At 45.1% G+C, this 16,863-nt stretch overlaps 2 protein-coding genes across 4 annotated transcripts; one reads left to right on the forward strand and one right to left on the reverse strand.

Moving 5' to 3' along the window:
- The first annotated feature begins 176 nt into the window (after nucleotides 1–176).
- Nucleotides 177–11,259, forward strand: LOC115389336 (coiled-coil domain-containing protein 30). 3 transcript variants are annotated; one of them, XM_030092829.1, is made up of 21 exons: nucleotides 177–315; nucleotides 1,332–1,505; nucleotides 1,568–1,688; nucleotides 2,228–2,406; nucleotides 3,254–3,364; nucleotides 3,698–3,845; nucleotides 3,965–4,036; nucleotides 4,758–4,873; nucleotides 5,002–5,073; nucleotides 5,464–5,532; nucleotides 5,627–5,725; nucleotides 8,474–8,584; nucleotides 8,673–8,729; nucleotides 8,837–8,934; nucleotides 9,018–9,111; nucleotides 9,302–9,414; nucleotides 9,594–9,735; nucleotides 9,849–9,985; nucleotides 10,052–10,169; nucleotides 10,886–10,935; nucleotides 11,017–11,259. In XM_030092829.1, exons 1-21 carry the CDS (start codon nucleotides 301–303, stop codon nucleotides 11,192–11,194), a joined length of 2,274 nt encoding a protein of 757 aa, XP_029948689.1. In that variant the 5' UTR covers nucleotides 177–300; the 3' UTR covers nucleotides 11,195–11,259. The 3 variants fall into 3 exon arrangements, with proteins under 3 accessions (XP_029948689.1, XP_029948687.1, XP_029948688.1); XM_030092827.1 differs by lacking the exon at nucleotides 3,254–3,364 and having other exon boundaries at nucleotides 3,692–3,845; XM_030092828.1 differs by lacking the exon at nucleotides 3,254–3,364 and having other exon boundaries at nucleotides 3,692–3,845; nucleotides 5,464–5,526.
- A 159-nt stretch (nucleotides 11,260–11,418) lies between these two features.
- Nucleotides 11,419–16,128, reverse strand: LOC115389337 (alpha-1,3-galactosyltransferase 2-like). Its single transcript, XM_030092830.1, has 6 exons — nucleotides 16,055–16,128; nucleotides 15,434–15,505; nucleotides 15,256–15,345; nucleotides 13,888–13,983; nucleotides 12,941–13,078; nucleotides 11,419–12,739 (listed from the first exon to the last, which is right to left on the reverse strand). The coding sequence occupies exons 2-6, from the start codon at nucleotides 15,436–15,438 to the stop codon at nucleotides 12,055–12,057; spliced, it is 1,014 nt and encodes a 337-aa protein (XP_029948690.1). The 5' UTR covers nucleotides 15,439–15,505; nucleotides 16,055–16,128; the 3' UTR covers nucleotides 11,419–12,054.
- Between the last annotated feature and the right edge of the window lie 735 nt (nucleotides 16,129–16,863).

The raw sequence follows: 16,863 nt of genomic DNA on the forward strand, positions 1-16,863 counted from the left end.
TGGGATAACTTCTGGAAGTCATCTATAGATTTTATCAGATATACACATACTAAGCCTCGTATGGTTTTATGTTTCAACCTTAATGTGTGCGGTGTGCATGTCTTCTTATTTGAGCATCTGGTTTGTCTGAGGTACAGTGAACGCATCACGCTGCGTTCCGCTATAAAGTTCTGCGGAGAGCCGTCTGCGTTCGGTACAAACAACCACAGCTGATCGGCTTGTTTGGACTAAATAGCGAAGATGAAGACTAGAATAGGACTTTAAACCACCGCAGAGCGCTGTTTTCTCACCCGAGGACAAATGGATCCAGCAGAGGTAAAAACACACAAAGTTTCCTTCATGACAGCGTCGATAAAAGCATCAGGTCAGAACTGCAGTGAGACACACGTGACGGATTCTACTTTTCCAGACATTAAGTCCAATGTTTCATTATTCAACCGTTTCTGCACAGCATCATCAAGTTCAGCTGTTCGTGAAAACACTTTTGTGCGTGTTCGTGTCATTTAAAAACTCTTCTTTACTGAGTCCAGTTTGTTTTTCCATTCTTTTGCATTCTTTTTAAACATAATTAATAGTTTGAAGCGTGTTGTTGTTGTTATTGTTGTTATTTCTCAGCCAGTATTCATCTTTGCATGGCCCCATTTCTGTATTTTAGGTTGGTTTGTGATTGACATGCATGATCACTCTCCTACACACACACACACACACACACACACACACACACACACACACACACACACACACACACACACACACACACACACACACACACACTTTCACGCTCACTTTCTTACACTAACACTCTTCCACACACGTTTGCACATTTACAGACTCCTTTCTGTTGTCATCTTGTGTAAAATCAGTGTCAGTCTTGAAATTCTTCTCCTAAAAGTAACACTCAGCTGGTTTTGCTGGTGTGTGTGTGTGTGTGTGTGTGTGTGTGCGTGCGTGTGTGTGTGTGTGTGTGTGTGTGTGTGTGTGTGTGTGTGTGTGTGTGTGTGTGTGTGTGTGCGTGTGTGTGTGTGTGTGGTGCACAGATGCATTGAGGGGGAGCAGCTCCTCAGCTAAAACATGCTGGCAATGTCAGCTGTCTCCACAGAGAGAAGCAGCTGCTCCCTTGCAAAAATGTCCGAACACAGTTCCTTTAGCTCATAAATCAGTGAGAGATGGACACAGGATATTTATTTATTTATTTATTTATTTATTCATTTATTTATTTATATTCTGCACATGGCTGTGCACACCCTCAAATCAAAACAAAATGAGTCGTTACACATTCATGTATTAGAATCGAAGGGATTTCCTGATGCCGTTCCTGCTCTGACTGACAGGAGCTGAAGCAGATCACCACCTGGCTACATCAGGAGGGACTCGAACCCGGCTCCCCCACAGAGGCTCAGCTACGTTTGATGTGGCGAGCCCTCCAACGCACGAGGAGCCGCCTGAGCAGCGTGACCTCCGACCTGGAAGCTCACCGCTCGCAGCACTCAGCAGAGATGGCCGAGGTGAGTTGTGGCCGGGAGGGACCGGCGAGCGCCGAGGCGTGACGCTTCTCTGTGTCTGTCAGGTCCGTAAGTCTCTGGGGCAGATCCGGATCTTCACCGAGCACAAAGACGTCCTGGCTCAGGAGATCCAGGACGAGAACGACCAGCTGAAGGAGCAGATGAGACGCCTGGTGTCGCTGCAAGGTGGAGCTCTCTCTCTTCTGTAGCTCAACACCAAACCTCAGCAGCCTGCATCAGTGTTTTCACAGATGTTGTTGTAATATCTGTATTAAAACATGTATTATGAGAATCAAAGTATCCAATACTTTCATGCTCAGAATTTTTTTTTTTAATACAACAGAAAAGTTGCCTTATAAGATTGATTACATGTGAAGTGAGATATTTCAATCCTTTTTGCTTTTATTCATAACATTCACTTATAAGTCATTTGATAGTCATTATTGAGGTTGGTGGTTGTAATGTTGGTGGTGATTATAAATGTGGAAGTTTCCAGATGGTTGTCCAAGTGTTGGCTTCTTTCCTTAATATGCCTAACAAGATCTCTACATCAGGATTTTCACATCGAATTTCAGGTTATTCCTCATTCATGTGCAAAATGTCTTCATTTGTGATGTTGATCAGTTTTATTTCAGTGATCGCTTCCAAATATGAGCAGTGATTCTAAGTAATCAGTATCCTCTAACATGTCTGTTCCGTCTCCCTGCTGTCTCCCTGCCACTCAGATGCTCAGATCAGCGAGGTGGCGAAGATGCTGTACCAGCAGGGCCTGACGGAGCTGATCCACAGCAGCCCCAGCGAGCAGGTGGCGTACCTCCTGGTGGAGAGGGCGTCGCTGCTGGAGACCGCCGAAACTCCCGCTGGAAACACAGAGGTGCACGTGTTCAGCGGCACTGTATGTCAGGTTGGAGAGACGATGACTTTTTCCTTCTACTTGTGTCAGCTGCTACTTCATCCATATTGAACTCAAAACCTTCTCACTACGAACGCTGCTCCTCCGCTTCTGCTTCAGCGCCTCTCAGATAGATAAATGCAGTTTAGCAGCATCAAACATATCAGCTCATAACAGATTTCCCCTATAATAATATCATTTCACATTTTGACATTTGTAGTCTTACCAACATTATATATTGGTATTTTCAAGTGATTCTCACTCAGTGATGGCATGTGAACATCCTATTTTCATATCTAATACAGGGCTGACAAAAATAAATCACGTGTGAATTTGTAAAATCATGCACAATGGAACAGCTATGGAATAGTTTCTTTGGACACTTTACTATATTTTGCAACAGAAAGTATCATTAAAATCTTCTTTATGTTGAAATTGTTTACATTTTCAGTAGTACCGGTAATTGTTTGTTTTTGTATCTATCTTCAAATTTAAAACTTCAAGGGTATTATGGCACTATATTAAAGGGGTTGTAACCGAAATGTGTTTGACACCCCTGATCTAAAATAAGAACACAAAACTAAATAATTCAAATATACAAGGGACATATTTGAGAACTGCAGTTATTCCTCATGTTTCTGCCCTGCTGGATTAATGATGGATAACAAGATGCTGCATCATATCAGGATGGTTTTAATGATCGGTTTCAGTGCTGCTGCTCTGTACAGAGAGGAAAAAGAAGTACTCATAAATAATCTTCTTACTAGGATGAAGCTGTCTAGAGTTAGCTGAGGCTGTTCAGGCTGGTACTCGTTTACAAGATCAAGAAAAACTAATGTGGTTCAAATTCTCTTTTCAGTCTGGCCACAAGGGGGCGCCACGGCACGCTCAGAGCACCTGGAAACGACTGTTTGGACTCCACAGGGCTTCACAGAGCAGACACACTTTGAATCCTGTGTGTAAACATGATGTGAAAGCAGCCAGACACTTTGGTACTAATCAGTACTAAAACTGATCCGATGCAGAGTGATGGAAGATCTTCTCGCATGTCGTTCTTTCACAAGCATCCAATAATAACTACAGCCTGTTTGCTGTTTTGTTCTGTTCCAGTGTTACTGAGCTCTGATAGCAGCACAGCTTTAGTGAACTTTGCAGAAATCCAGACTCCTGCCTGCTCCTGCATGTGCCTCCGACCCTCCGTGCACGTATCCCCGCTCCTCTTCCGTTGCATTCAGAGCAGACCGTTGGCCTCGGTACCGACCGGCCGCTGACCGGTCGGCGTGTGTTTTGCCGGCAGTCCGAGGCCGGTCCGGGGAGCCGTCTGGAGCGGGAGTGCTGCCGTCTGGAGCGAGACGTGGAGGAGGGCTCCCGCCGGCTGGCCATGGCCCACACCGAGATCCGCCGCCTGACGGACGAGCTGGAGTCTGCACACATGACCCAGAAGACCTACGGTACGGCCGCTCATGAGGAGTGAAACTAAAGTTTCACGTAGTTTAAAGAAAGCAGGTTTGAAAACTTTATTTAAAGAAAAGAAGAAGTGCAGCGACAGTATGAAGATTGTGTTTTTCAGAGCCTGAACTGGCAGCAGCTCAGCAGGAGGTGGAGCAGCTCAGACACCAAGTAGAAAAACTCAAGAAGTATGGTGAGAAGCTTCTTCTTCTTCTTTTTTGTCCTGTGCAGCACACAGACGGTGAAGGGAAGTGAAAACTTCTGTCACAGATTCACCTGAATTTTATCTCCTGAACTTTTCTCTGTATGTTTTCACTGCATGCATTAAGGGAGAGATGCATCCTGAGCAGGTGAGAACAGCTTCTGAGCTGCAGCCAATCAAAAGATGCTGAAAAACATGGGAAATAAATAAAAACAAGCTTTGCTTTACAGAGATTGGAGGATATTCACTTCACAACTGACTTCTACACAGACAGGAACTGGAGACGTTTCTTTCTACTCTGGTTTCCTCTCACAGACCAAAGACGTACATTGGAAGTTAACTGATGACTCTAAATCATCCACTTCCACCTATTAGCCTGTTAGTCCCAGATCTTTTAATAGGAAAAACCACCACAGGAAAATATAATGACTGCCTCAGACTTGCAAAATGAGAACTTTCTTCTGAAGAAAGAGACAAAGTTTAATAATTTATTAAAAAGCAATGTTTTTAGGTTACATATTACAGTTTTAAATGATGATTTCTTTGAGAGTTTTAGAGTTTTTTTTGTGAGTCACTGAATTGTTCAGTGGATCTCAGTGTATTGGGCAGTTTTTTAAACAATAAGAAAAAAGGGCATTGACAAAATAAATAGTTACCTCTTAAATAAGTGTTCTTTACTCATATATTCACATCTGGGGCTTTATTTCTACAGAAATGGTGGAGCTGCGGAAGGTCAAAGAGCTGAATGACCGCCTGGACCTGGAGAGCCGAACCTTCAGAGGCAGAGTTCGCTGCCTGGATGCTGAGAACAGCAAACTGCAGCAGAGGGTGAGAAACCTGCAGCGGCGCGGGAACGTCCAGGAAAACACTGCAGAAGGCCCCGCAGGAGGGAGTGAGGCCTAACCCCGGCCCTATGTGTGTGTATGTGTGTGTGTGTGTGTGTGTGTGTGTTTCAGGTGGCGTCTCTGCAGGAGGAGGTGAAGCGGCTGGAGCAGCAGCTTGTCACGAGCCACACCCCCACTGCTCAAGTACGTCTCTGTTTCACCAAACGGATGGTTGAAAATGACAGAACATTTGAATCAGTCCCCCGAGAGCTGAAATCGTTTGTGTGTGTGTCGTGCTCGTTGTGTGTTTGTATGAATGTGCATATGGCCTCCAACCGCCAAAAAAAAAAAATGGGACTGATGGCCTAAAAAAAATCATGAACCAAAGTTAATGATTGATTGTTTTATATATAGTGGTTTACTTTTACTGAAGCACAGGATGTGAGCACTTTTGCCAACTCTGCATAGAGCAAATAAGATAAAAAATGGAATCAGAATGGTTTTATATTGAATGATTCATCTGTTGCGTAATGAAAGTAATAAAGTTTGAAATGCCGTGGCAAGCAGATTTACTCCCAGGTTGTGTTTGTGCAGAAGCAGGAGGGACCGCTGCAGCCACAGAAAGTCATAACAGAACAGTTTCAGGCTGATGGAAAGGTCAGAGTGAGTCAAACTGCTGTGACTTTTGCACTTCACAGTCTGTCCTGGTGGCAGTCATCCATGGCTTCTTTTTAAGAGTGTGTGTGTGTGTTTTCAGGATCCTAAAGCAGAGCCGACACAGAGCAACCAGATGTGCAGAGATCTGCAAGAAAAAATCAACATCCAAACCAAACATCTGCTGCAAAAAGACTTAACTGTGAGTACAAACACAGAAAGGGTTAAAGGTGAGGAAAGTGAATCGTGTAAACATTTCTATCAAGGGTCTTCCCACATGGTTGAATTCTTAAGTCTGACTTTAAAGGGGACATATTATGCTATTTTTCTCTGTGAGATATTTATATACCGGAATACCGTAGATCTATACAGGGTGTGCAGAATTATTAGGCAAGTTGTATTTTTGAGGATTAATTTTGTTATTGAACAACAGCTATGTTCCCCATTAACACAAAAGCCTCACAAATATCAAAGCTGAATATTTTTGGAAGTTGGAGTGGGGCTTTATTAGTTTCAGTATCTTAGGAGGATGTCTGTGTGTGCAGGTGACTTCTACTGTGCATAATTATGAGGCAACTTAACAAAAAATAAATATATACCCATTTCACTTATCTATTTTCACCAGGGAAACCAGTATAACAACTCAAAATTTACAAATATACATTTCTGGCATTCAAAAACAAAAGAAATCAGTGACCAATATAGCCGCCTTTCTTTGCGAGGACACTCAAAAGCCTGCCATCCATAGATTCTGGCAGTGTCTTGACCTGTTCATGATCAACGTTGCAACGAGCAACCACAGCCTCCCAGACACTGTGCAGAGGTGCAGCTCACATTTGATGAGGGACCACAGGTTCTCTATGGGGTTCAGATCAGGTGAAGAAGGAGGCCATGTCATTTTTTCTTCTTTTACACCTTTACTGGGCAGCCACGCAGTGGAGGACTTGGATGCGTGTGATGAAGCATCGTCCTACATGAAAATCACGTTCTTCTTAAGATAAAACTTTATTGATCCCACGATGGGGAAATTTCACTGTTACAGCAGTCCAAAGAAGAAGTATCACAGTACCAAATATAATACAAATAAGTATAAAAAGGAAAACAAGAAAACACAAAATGCAAAAAAAAAATTTGCAGGCAAACATTGCAGACAACACCGTGCACATCCCCAGCACCACACACAGGACGATGGGGCATTCGCCACTGCTCATAAATAGGTGTGTGTGGATGTGTGTGCAGACCGGAGAAGGCAAAAAGCACGTCAAAACACCACACAATGAAATTTATACAGCGGCATTGTACAGTCTGACAGACGCTGGAATAAACGACCTGCAGAAATGCTCCTTCTTACTCCTAGGGTGCACCAGTCTGCTGCTGAGGGAGCTTTTCAATGAGTTCACAGTTTGGTGCAGAGGGTGGGAGGAGTTTTCCATGATGGACAGTAGTTTGGCCAGATCCCCTCTGACACTCATCCCATGACGGCAGAGTCATCAGAGAACTTCTGGAGATGACGGGTGTCTGTGGAGGAGTGGCAGTCCGGTGTTTACAGGGTGAAGAGGAAAGGTGAGAGTGCTGTACCCTGGGGGGCTCCAGCGCTGCAGACCTCCACATCAGACATACAGTCCCGTAGCCTCACATACTGGGGTCTGTCTGTGAGGTAGTCCATGGTCCATGCAGCCAGCTGGTCACTAACCCCCGCCCTCACCATCTTCACCCTCAGCAGTGATGGCTATATTGTATTGAAAGCACTGGAAAAGTCGAAGAACATGATCCTGACGGTGTTCCCAGCATCCTCCAGGTGAGACAGGGATCTCTGCAGCAGGTAGAGGACGGCGTCATCCGTCCCAATCCCAGGCTGGCACGCAAACTGCAGAGGATCCATGTATGGGCTCACCAGATAGTTCAGGACCAGTCTCCCCAGAGCCTCCATCAGATGAGAGGTTAAGGCCACGGGTCTGAAGTGGTTGGGCTCTTTGGGACCGGGACCACACAAGACGTCTTCCACATGGCAGGAACTCTTTCCAGTCTCAGGCTAAGGTTGAAGATGTAGCAGACCACCTGACAGAGCTGGTCTGCAGAGTCCCTGAGAAGTCTGGAGCTGATGCCATCAGGACCCCTTGAACGATGCTGACTTCTTCCTGTACCACTGCTTGAAGAAAGGTGTCTTCCAGAAACTGCCAGTAGGCCTGGGGTTTGAGCTTGACTCCCTCCTCAACCCGAACAGGTCCCACAAGCTCATCTTTGATGATAGCAGCCCAGACCAGTACCCCACCTCCACCTTGCTGGCGTCTGAGTTGGAGTGGAGCTCTCAGCCACGGACCCTTCCATCTGGCGCATCAAGATTCACTCTCATTTCATCAGTCCATAAATCTTTAGAAAAATCAGTCTTATGATATTTCTTGGCCCAGTCTTGACGTTCCGTGGTCGTTTTTCAGCCTTCCTTATCTTGGCTATGTCCCTGAGTATTGCACACCTTGTGCTTTTAGGCACTCCAGTGATGCTGCAGCTCTGAAATATGGCAAAACTGGTGACAAAGGACATCTTGAAAGCTTGATGCTTGATTTTCCTCAGTGCATGGGCAGTTATTTTGCGCCTTGTTTTTTCAACATGCTTCCTGTGACCCTGTTGACTATTTTGAATGAAACGCTTGATTGTTTGACAATCACGGCTCAAAAGCTTGGCAATTTTAAGAGTGCTGCATCCCTCTGCAAGACATCTCACTATTTTTGATTTTTCTGAGTCTGTCAAATCTCTGTTCTGACCCATTTTCCCCAAGGAAAGGAAGTAGCCTAATAATTATGCACACTTGATATATGGGGTGTTGATGTCATTAGACCACAACCCTTCTCATTACAGAGATACACGTCACCTGGTATACTTCATTGGTAGCAGGACAACATGCATAAAGAGGATGATGTGGTCAAAATACAAAACCTGTGTGCCATCTCAGGTGGAGTCTCTCCAGAAGAAGGTGGAGCTGCTGAAGGCCGCCGTGCAGGAGCAGCAGCAGCAGCTCATCACTGTGCAGCTTCAGGCCGACCGAGCCGCTCAGCTGGCCGAGGTGAGTCCCGGCCCACGAAGCCTCACGTCTAAACACTGTCACGGAACCGAGCGCAACTGTTTAACACCAACCGCTCTGATGCCTCCAGTCTCGCTCGGCCGAACTGATCCAGAGCAGTCAGACCTGCAGAGATTTACAGAACACGGTCAGTGCTCACATGAGACGAGGGACGATGTTTGCAGTTTAGCAGAGAAGCAGTGGAGAAGCCGTCGTCTCAATCCATGGATTCATAACTTTCCCGTTTCGCCTCAGGTCCGTTCTCTTCAGCAGCAGCTGGAGAATTCCCACAACGACCTGGAGAACCTGATCACTAAAGTCTGCACCAGAGAGAACGGCCTCCACAATCAGAAGTAAGCCGGTGCTCAGGAAAACGCACTGTGTGTGTGTGTGTGTGTGTGCAGATTTAAATGAGTGTGTTTCTCTGTGTTAAAAGGATGTGGAAACAACAGACAGCAGATTCACGGCTGTGTGAAGATTTCTGTAAGCTAAAGAATGAAGAACTGAATGAAGAAAACAAGCAACAAAAGGTGATTTCTGACTTCAGGTTCAGGTTTGGATGCAGATTATAGCTTAAAGGAAAAAATCTGAGATTCAAGTGTAAATGTGACCGAGGATGTAACCGATCGATCTTGGGCTGGAGGTGATCGCTGTGCTGCCTCACAAAGCAGAACGTGATATAAAGCTTGTTTCAGTCGGTGTTTGCGTTCTGGGCTTCAGGAGCGTCTGGAAGATCAGGAGGCGGTGAAGACGCTGTGGTCCACCAGAGACGAGTGTGAGACTCTGAAGGAGGAGATCTGTGAAACCCTCAAACATCTCGACAAGGAACAAAGGTAGCAGGAGCAGAAAGTTAACCACGATCCCACCATACCGGATTATTTCAAGCTTCATGACAGATTATTTACATTCAGTGTTATTGATAATGCTGATTTAATAAAATTGGTTCTAGTTTTTGCAGGGATCGGAGAGAAAATCACAATCTGAACGACAGAATGTGCTTTTTGTCTCCTAGTAAATACCACGAGATGAAGGAGAGACACAAAGCCAAACTGTGCCGAGCGAAGCAGAAATTCAGCGACGTTACCGCTCTGCACAACGAGAAGATAAACAGGCTGCAGAGAGAACTGTCCCTCTGCTCACATTCACTGGCAAAGGTCAATCTCGGGCTCTTTGCATTTCTTCAACCTTCACGCTGTCTTTTCATGATGAGAGCATCTCCTCCTCTCATCTGGTGACGAGCGTGAGAACCTCCGCTGTGTCTTCGTAGGAGAAAGAACTGGTGAAAAGCATGAACGCTGAAAACGAGAAGCTGCTCAGTGAGAGGAGGAGATTGATTCAGCAGCTGGATGAGGAGGAGCACAGCAAGAAAGACCTGCAGCTCTCGGCCGGTTTGTCCAGACGCAGGTACGATGGCCAGCTCCGGAAACCTCCCACTCCGTTCACCTCAATTTAACCTGTTTTTATTCACAGGGTGGATTTTTTAGAAGTGGAGAATAAGAAACTGGGAAACAAAGTCCTCCAGTTGTCCGACCAGCTGGGCGTCCTGCAGCGCAGCCAGCAGAACAGGCGCTCGCTTCACTTCGCCGAGGTAAGGCTGCAGCTCAGCTTGTTTTACTCACTGTTACAGTTTGGACAGTAGAGCAGGAGAAGGAGGAGGGAAGGTTTTCTATTTTTGTAAAATCCAAACGCAAAATTTGCTGTGCTGGAATTGATTTGGGATTTTATTGTCAATCCAACAACTACAAATGAAGTGAATATGCGGACAACCCAGCAGGTCTGAGCTGATCTGCAGATGCAGGCCTCGTCGTATCAGAGATAAAACACAGTGTCATTTAATTGTTGTCCTGCCAAACAATGTTCCACCTGTCTTGATGACGCCTTGTGCGCTCAGAGTGGTGATGCCAAAGTCCATCTGCTTCCAGTAAATCTGGAGTAAACAAGTGGAAGCAGGTCAAATGGGACAGATGAAGATGTTATCGGAATATCACACACTTTCCCAACAGGCCACCGCCCCTCTCTGCTCCTCCTGAAGGGGCGTGGCTTCCAGACGGCCGTCAATCACTTGGACAGAGCTCAAGGTTTTGTTTTCAGCCAATGACGCTGAGAAAGAACATGCAAACTCCACACAGAGAAGAACCCGGGCCTGTTTTTAACTGAGGAATCACTTTAACTTGACCAATAAAACCTGGAGGATTTTGAACAAGATGCACTGATTTAAACGCTGAAGGTGGAAATCATGTTGTGACAGCCTCTAGGGCTCTTCACATTTTACATTTAAATTTTTTAACAAACTCTCTTGTTCAGGAACTAAAGAAAATCCTGATCCTCCAGCATCCCGCCCTGCAGACGTCCAGGTACGTTGGTCCTCGTGCAGAATTCATCAGTTTGTGATGAAACCGAACTGACGGTCGGTGAACTTTGCCCCCCCCCCGCAGCGTGTCGGACGGTGCCAAGCGGGGCAGCGGCGGCGGCGGCGCGTCTCCCCCACACCGCCGCATGTCGGGGTCCTTCGCTCCATCGGCAGAGATGGGCTACCTGAACCTGACCACTCAGTGCCAGACCGACCCCCCCAGCATGGCCGACGGCAGCCAATCAGAAAGCACGCTCTGCTGATGGGGGTTGACCTACCTGCTGCCAGCTGTACAGACCTTAACCCTAACCCTATTTATCTAATAAGTTAAATAAATAATGGAAAATGAGACACGTTGGTTGTTTATTCATAGGATGTTTCTCCGTTATAGCCTCATTTTACTGTTTTTAAATTAAGATTAGGTCAGTTTTATGTGAGAAATATTTGGTAGAAAAACAAAAACATGACTGCACACATGCAAAATATATATTTTGTCAAACTGTCAGCATTGATTCACCAATCTAATCAGAACATATATCACAGCTTTTAGATACAAATTATGTAATTACAAGTTCAAAAAACAAAAACAAGACACTCGGAGTAAACACAAATTTGAAACCTTGAATATAGTTTAAAAGTTTGATGTTTCTTTTCTTTTTACTATGTTGCAAATAATAATAAAAACTAAAGTGTAAAAAAGTGGTAAAAAAGTAACAAAGTGATTAAAAAAAGTGTTGTTGAAAGTTACAGTGTACCTTGACCAGGAAGTCCTGCAGAGCTGCTTTTTGTGAAGGAATCCACATGATCAGTGGAAAAGTGTCCAGTTTCCTGGAATATTAATCATTATCCTTTCGCATGTAGACTCTTGGTCATTGTTCCACTGAAAGTGTCGCTTCCTGAAAGTTGAGCGGCAGTTGGAGTTAAACTATGAGGAGGCACGAATGTCTCGTATCACACGATGACTCTACAAAAATCCAACGGCCAAAATGGAACGCATTTGCATTTACTACAACTATGAAAAAAAGAGAGACCTACTGGGGAGAGAACAGATCTTTGTTTCATTGCCGCGTGATGTTTTGTGTTTTTGAACCTGCCCGATCAGTGCAGCGGCGTCCGGTCTGTTCTAGGCCTGCCGCAGCGTGTTGTAGTGTTTCGGCGCCCACTGCAGCCGCGCCACTCGGATGGCCTTCCTGTCGCCGATCTGCCGGTCCCAGCAGTACTCCGGGGAGAGCACCCGGCTGGGCTTGTGGAGCCAGAAGTACTTATTGAGGTGGCTCTCGTCGTGCCAGCGCGCCTCCACGCCGTTGCGCTTGTCCTCCGTGATGCCCTGGTAGCACGACTCGGTCAAGGCCTTCACGCTCCTCCACGAGCCTCCGAACACGGCGGCGTGGTAGTAGAAGTCCCCGGTGTCCATGTGGGCCCTGGAGCCGGGGTTGTGGTCGTAGGTAAAGAGCCACTTCGGGAGGTTGTAGTAGTAGGCGTGGAGCAGGGCCACGGACTCTCCCAGAGCCTCCGGGCCGAACCGGCCGGTGAACTCCTGGTCCACATCCAGGCAGAAGACGTGCGTGCAGCGGTGGCGGATGTCCGACTCGATGGCGTCCGATATGGCCTTCATCCGCATCATGGAGACGTCCTGCCACCTGGAGTGCTTCGGCACTCTGATGACTTTCAGGCTTCGCCTGGGGCCGAGCGCCACCTGCGGCACCTTCTCCGGCGCGTCGGTGAAAACGTAGTAGGTCACGGGCAAGGCCAACATGAAGTGACACTCCGCTGACGTCAGGAAGGTCTCCAGGTAGGCGTCCAGGTACCTTGAGGTAGAGGAGGCGGAAACGGGAGGCGTGAGTCATCATCGTGATCGACACCATCACTGACCACATGATCACAGGTTCACCTGATGCCGTGCGGCATTTCAGAGTCACAGTTTTGCTTTGAAAAACATCTGGCAGGAGATAAAAGCGCAGTGTGTTTGTAAGACAGCTGAACCTCCGGCGGTTGTTCTGAAAACAGACCTGCCCACAGCAAACACGGTGAGAGCCACAGAGGACCCCTCCTTCGCGTGAGTCTGGTCGTACAGCGCAGCGTCAAACATCCCCTCCCAGATCACCGGCGCTCTCCACCACGTGCACGTCTGGACGTCCCCTCTGGACCTGGAGCAGAGAAAGCATCAGCCGAGGAGCAGACTCCACGTAATGATTCAGCGCTTTGTGGTAACTTTTAGCTCAGACCTGCAGATTCACTCTGTCCTCCATAACCGTCTTGCAGCTGTGATGTTATCGTGACGTGACAGGGTGTCAGTGACATTTCCCCGTCCATGAAGTTGCACATAGATCAGATTTCACTACGATTTCATTCACTGCTGTCAGAGGTGTCAGTAAAACGTGATGAAATTACTATAAACTAGTAATTTAGACTGTATTACAAAAAGAAGAGTCAGTGAAAAAGGACTTCTCTGAAAAGTCTTGGCTTGTTTTCACCCGTGAAGCTGTTCTGCCGCTGCTGGAAGAATTCAAAGTCCCAGTGCACCACCAGGGCGGGACGATCTGCACCTCTAATTCATTCAATCTAAACCACAACCTGAAAGCTGGCCAAGGGGCAGATCACTAACCTCAGGAATTTTTTAAGACTTCCTTGTACCACAGTTAGTCTCTTTAATATTTAACATAATAAGTTGAGAGCATGGACATAAAACCAACTCACCACAGCGATCACAGTGACCAGCATTTATTCTTCAGAACTATCTTCAATTGAGAAGAATGACTTGAGAGGGACCTTGGATCGAATCCTTTATATAACCTCATACTTTATCATTTAAAAACTGTTCCCTGCATTCAACATTAAAATAAAGAACCCAAAGGCACAAGATGAATCACTGTCACAAAGCTTCGTTCAGCTCGTCCTCCGTTTCCAAACTCTACGTTCAAACAGGAGCTGAACGTTCCCTCAGCGAGGGTCTTACCGCAGATCCAGGCTGGCGTCCACACTGTTGTCCAGAATCAGCATCCCTCCACTTTCCAAAGCACATTTCTCCATTGGAAGGTGACTTATCAATAACCTGCACCAAAACATTGAGTGAATGCTGAGGCATCCACACCTTTATTTTCCTGTTTCTTTGCTATTCTTTGTGCCTGCATATGGCAAGGCACAAAGATTACATCCTGAAGTTATTTTTAACATGGAAGTGGATGGAAAAACCTTTCAACCGATCAACTCCTTCAGCTTTGTACCATTTATAACTTTGTTATACTTTCACACACAGATGTCATTCAACTTTTAGAACGTTGCATTTTTTGTCCATTTTTTCAACCTTTTCCACTTTTCCAATTTTTTCAACTTTTTTCAGCTTTTTGAAACTTCTTTCAACTTTTTAAACATTTTTGCAGCTTTTTTCAACTTTTTCAACCTTTCTCAAATATTTTCAGTACTTTTGAACTTTTCTGAACTTTTTTCAACTTTTTCAACCTTTTTCAACTGTTCTCAACTATTTTCAATTTTTTTTGCACCTTTTTCAGGTTTTTTTCAACTTTGTCAATAATTTGAAACTTTTTTGAGCTTTTTGGAACTTCTTGCAGGTTTTTCAAACATTTCCAGCTTTTTTCTGCATTACAGTTTAGCATTTTCAGCACAGCATTCACACTTGCAGTTTCTTCAGGAAATGCAAATTGTTTTCTAGTTAAATGATTCAAATCAGGAACCAAAACTTCAACGTCTCCATTAACTGCAGGGAAGTGCCAGAGGCAAAAAAAAAAAAAAAAAAAGAGGAAGAGAGAAAGTACAGTTGGAACAAACTTCACATGAAAGGTAAGTGAAGAGAAAACACAGTGGACTCCAATGATTTAGCTTTGAAAGACTTGACTCAGACTTGAAAATAAAAAGTTAAATATCACAATAAAGACAGTACCTCACAGTAGGAGAACTGGATCTCTGTGTTTTTTTTTTTGTTTGTTTTCATGTTTCCTTGTCAGTTCGTGTCCCTCTGATCTGCTCATCATTTAATGTTTATTAATGGTTGAACTTGAACCTTGAACTTGAAACACGGGTCTGGACTGCTTTTTGTTTTATGAGTTTTACGAGTGACGTGTCCAGAGCTTTCTAGACAACCTGAGCAGTGAAATCAGTCACACTTAACACCAAGGATTCATACTGAAGCTTGACTTTTATTCAAGTTTTGGAAAATGGAAATTTCAGTGTTTTATTCAAAGTTCTTCCCTGTTAGAAGCTGTTTTCATATCAGTAATGATGAACATGGTATTACAGTGTTAAAACTGGTCGTAATGGGTCTGTATGTTCATATGTTGTGTGTATTTTGTGTTCATCAGGCACTCACCTGACTGATGAAACCATGAGATGGAAAACACAGAGAGCAGAGAGAGCGAAGAGACAACACTTCCCAACGCTCTTTGCCTTCTGAAAGTATCTGAAAGAGTTCAGGCAAGAATCAGACAGTCACACACGTGACAGATCCTCAACATCAGTGTGAGTGTGTAAACAGAGAAAACAGAGACCCCATCCTGGAGAGACGCTTGTGTTTTAGCTGCAGGAATCCTCAAACATCGTCAGTCAGACGGTGAAGGCCGCTGCAGAGCAAAGAGGAGAAATGATGGAATTCAAACAGATGGAATGGAAAGTCTTTTAAATCTTAAAAGTTTTACAGTCAAACGCCTGTGAAACTGAGCTTTGATTTAAAAAAACACTGAAGTTGTATAATATTGTAGCAACAGAACAAAGGGCGTTTTTGTTAGAATGCAGATTCATCAAATACAGTTTAATGCACTATCTCCTTTTCTCTTCTGTATTAAAACCTCAAACCTCCATTGTGCCATTAGACATTTTTAGATTCAACAAAATATGAACTGTTTTCATGAAATTTGTCATATTCTAATTCATTTGAAGCCCTATAGCCTTGACTTCTCCAAATGATCAGGGAAATTGAAGAAAGTCAGCAGTGATAATTACACATCTTATACAGTTTTCTTTGGTCTCATTTTTTACCTCGGCATGAAAAGAAAAGATGGAGAAGCTGATTAAACATTAAAATATCCTTCAGTCTGACACATAAAGTCAGACTTTGACACATAAAGTCAGACAAACCTAAAGTTAGGACAGATTTAGTCTTGAAAACTGACCTCAGAGCTGCATCCATGGCTTTGACAGGTCGATCGGCTCAACCAGGGAACAGGTGTGTGATTCCTCCGCTCCGCTTCACAGGTAAAACCAGTGCTACCATGATTTCTGGAGGACAGTCACACCACGCCCACAAGAGGGAGTGAGCACAGGGGAGCGTGCACAAGGTGCAATTAACCTAAAAACAATAAAATGAAGCATGTGCACCAGAAGAGTCTGCAGGAAGGCGGATTTACACAGACTCACTGAACTGCAGTGGAGCTTTAAGCGCAGAGTACCGATACTTCTATGAATACTTTACTGTGAAAATTTCACCTTTACTGAAAATCAGTCTACATTAAGTAACGTACAGCCACAGAGCAGGAGAGAGATCAAAAGCAGTCTGGAGCCAATGAGGAGTCAGACAGGTTTTTATTAAAAGCAGACAAGTCCAAACAGACAAATCCCATATTAGAGCCAAAATCAAAAACGGTTCTAGAAACTAGAGATAAGAGGCAGGCAGGAGGAACTGAACTTCTGGGAAATAGGTAGGACACAGGAACAGAAGTAGATACAACCCCAGTCCCAGGATTACAGGATCAGGTCACAGATTTCACAGCAGAACATCAAGACGAAGACGCACTGGAGAGGAGAAACGAAATACGCCTGGACAGAGAGAGGAGACGAGACTCAACTGGTTAACAGGACAGGAGCAGGAGGCGAGGCAGAAGAACAGGCGAAGGACATCAGGCTAACGACAGAGTGTCAGCAGGACGACGGGAGACAGGCAAGAGGAGGGGCTGAAGGACACAGGCAGGGGACAGGACCGGAC

Source organism: Salarias fasciatus, chromosome 5 (assembly GCF_902148845.1).
Source record: "Salarias fasciatus chromosome 5, fSalaFa1.1, whole genome shotgun sequence".
NCBI lineage: Eukaryota > Metazoa > Chordata > Actinopteri > Blenniiformes > Blenniidae > Salarias > Salarias fasciatus.

Bases quoted from the DNA above. Each gene is read 5' to 3' on its own strand.
- LOC115389336 (XM_030092829.1), top strand. The intron at 8,730-8,836 runs GTCAGTGCTCAC...GTTTCGCCTCAG, and splicing joins GCAGAGATTTACAGAACACG to GTCCGTTCTCTTCAGCAGCA. The intron at 10,170-10,885 runs GTAAGGCTGCAG...TCTCTTGTTCAG, and splicing joins GCTCGCTTCACTTCGCCGAG to GAACTAAAGAAAATCCTGAT.
- LOC115389337 (XM_030092830.1), bottom strand. The intron at 13,984-15,255 runs GTGAGTGCCTGA...GTTTTGGTGCAG, and splicing joins CTCATGGTTTCATCAGTCAG to GTTATTGATAAGTCACCTTC. The intron at 13,079-13,887 runs GTAAGACCCTCG...TCTCTGCTCCAG, and splicing joins GACGCCAGCCTGGATCTGCG to GTCCAGAGGGGACGTCCAGA.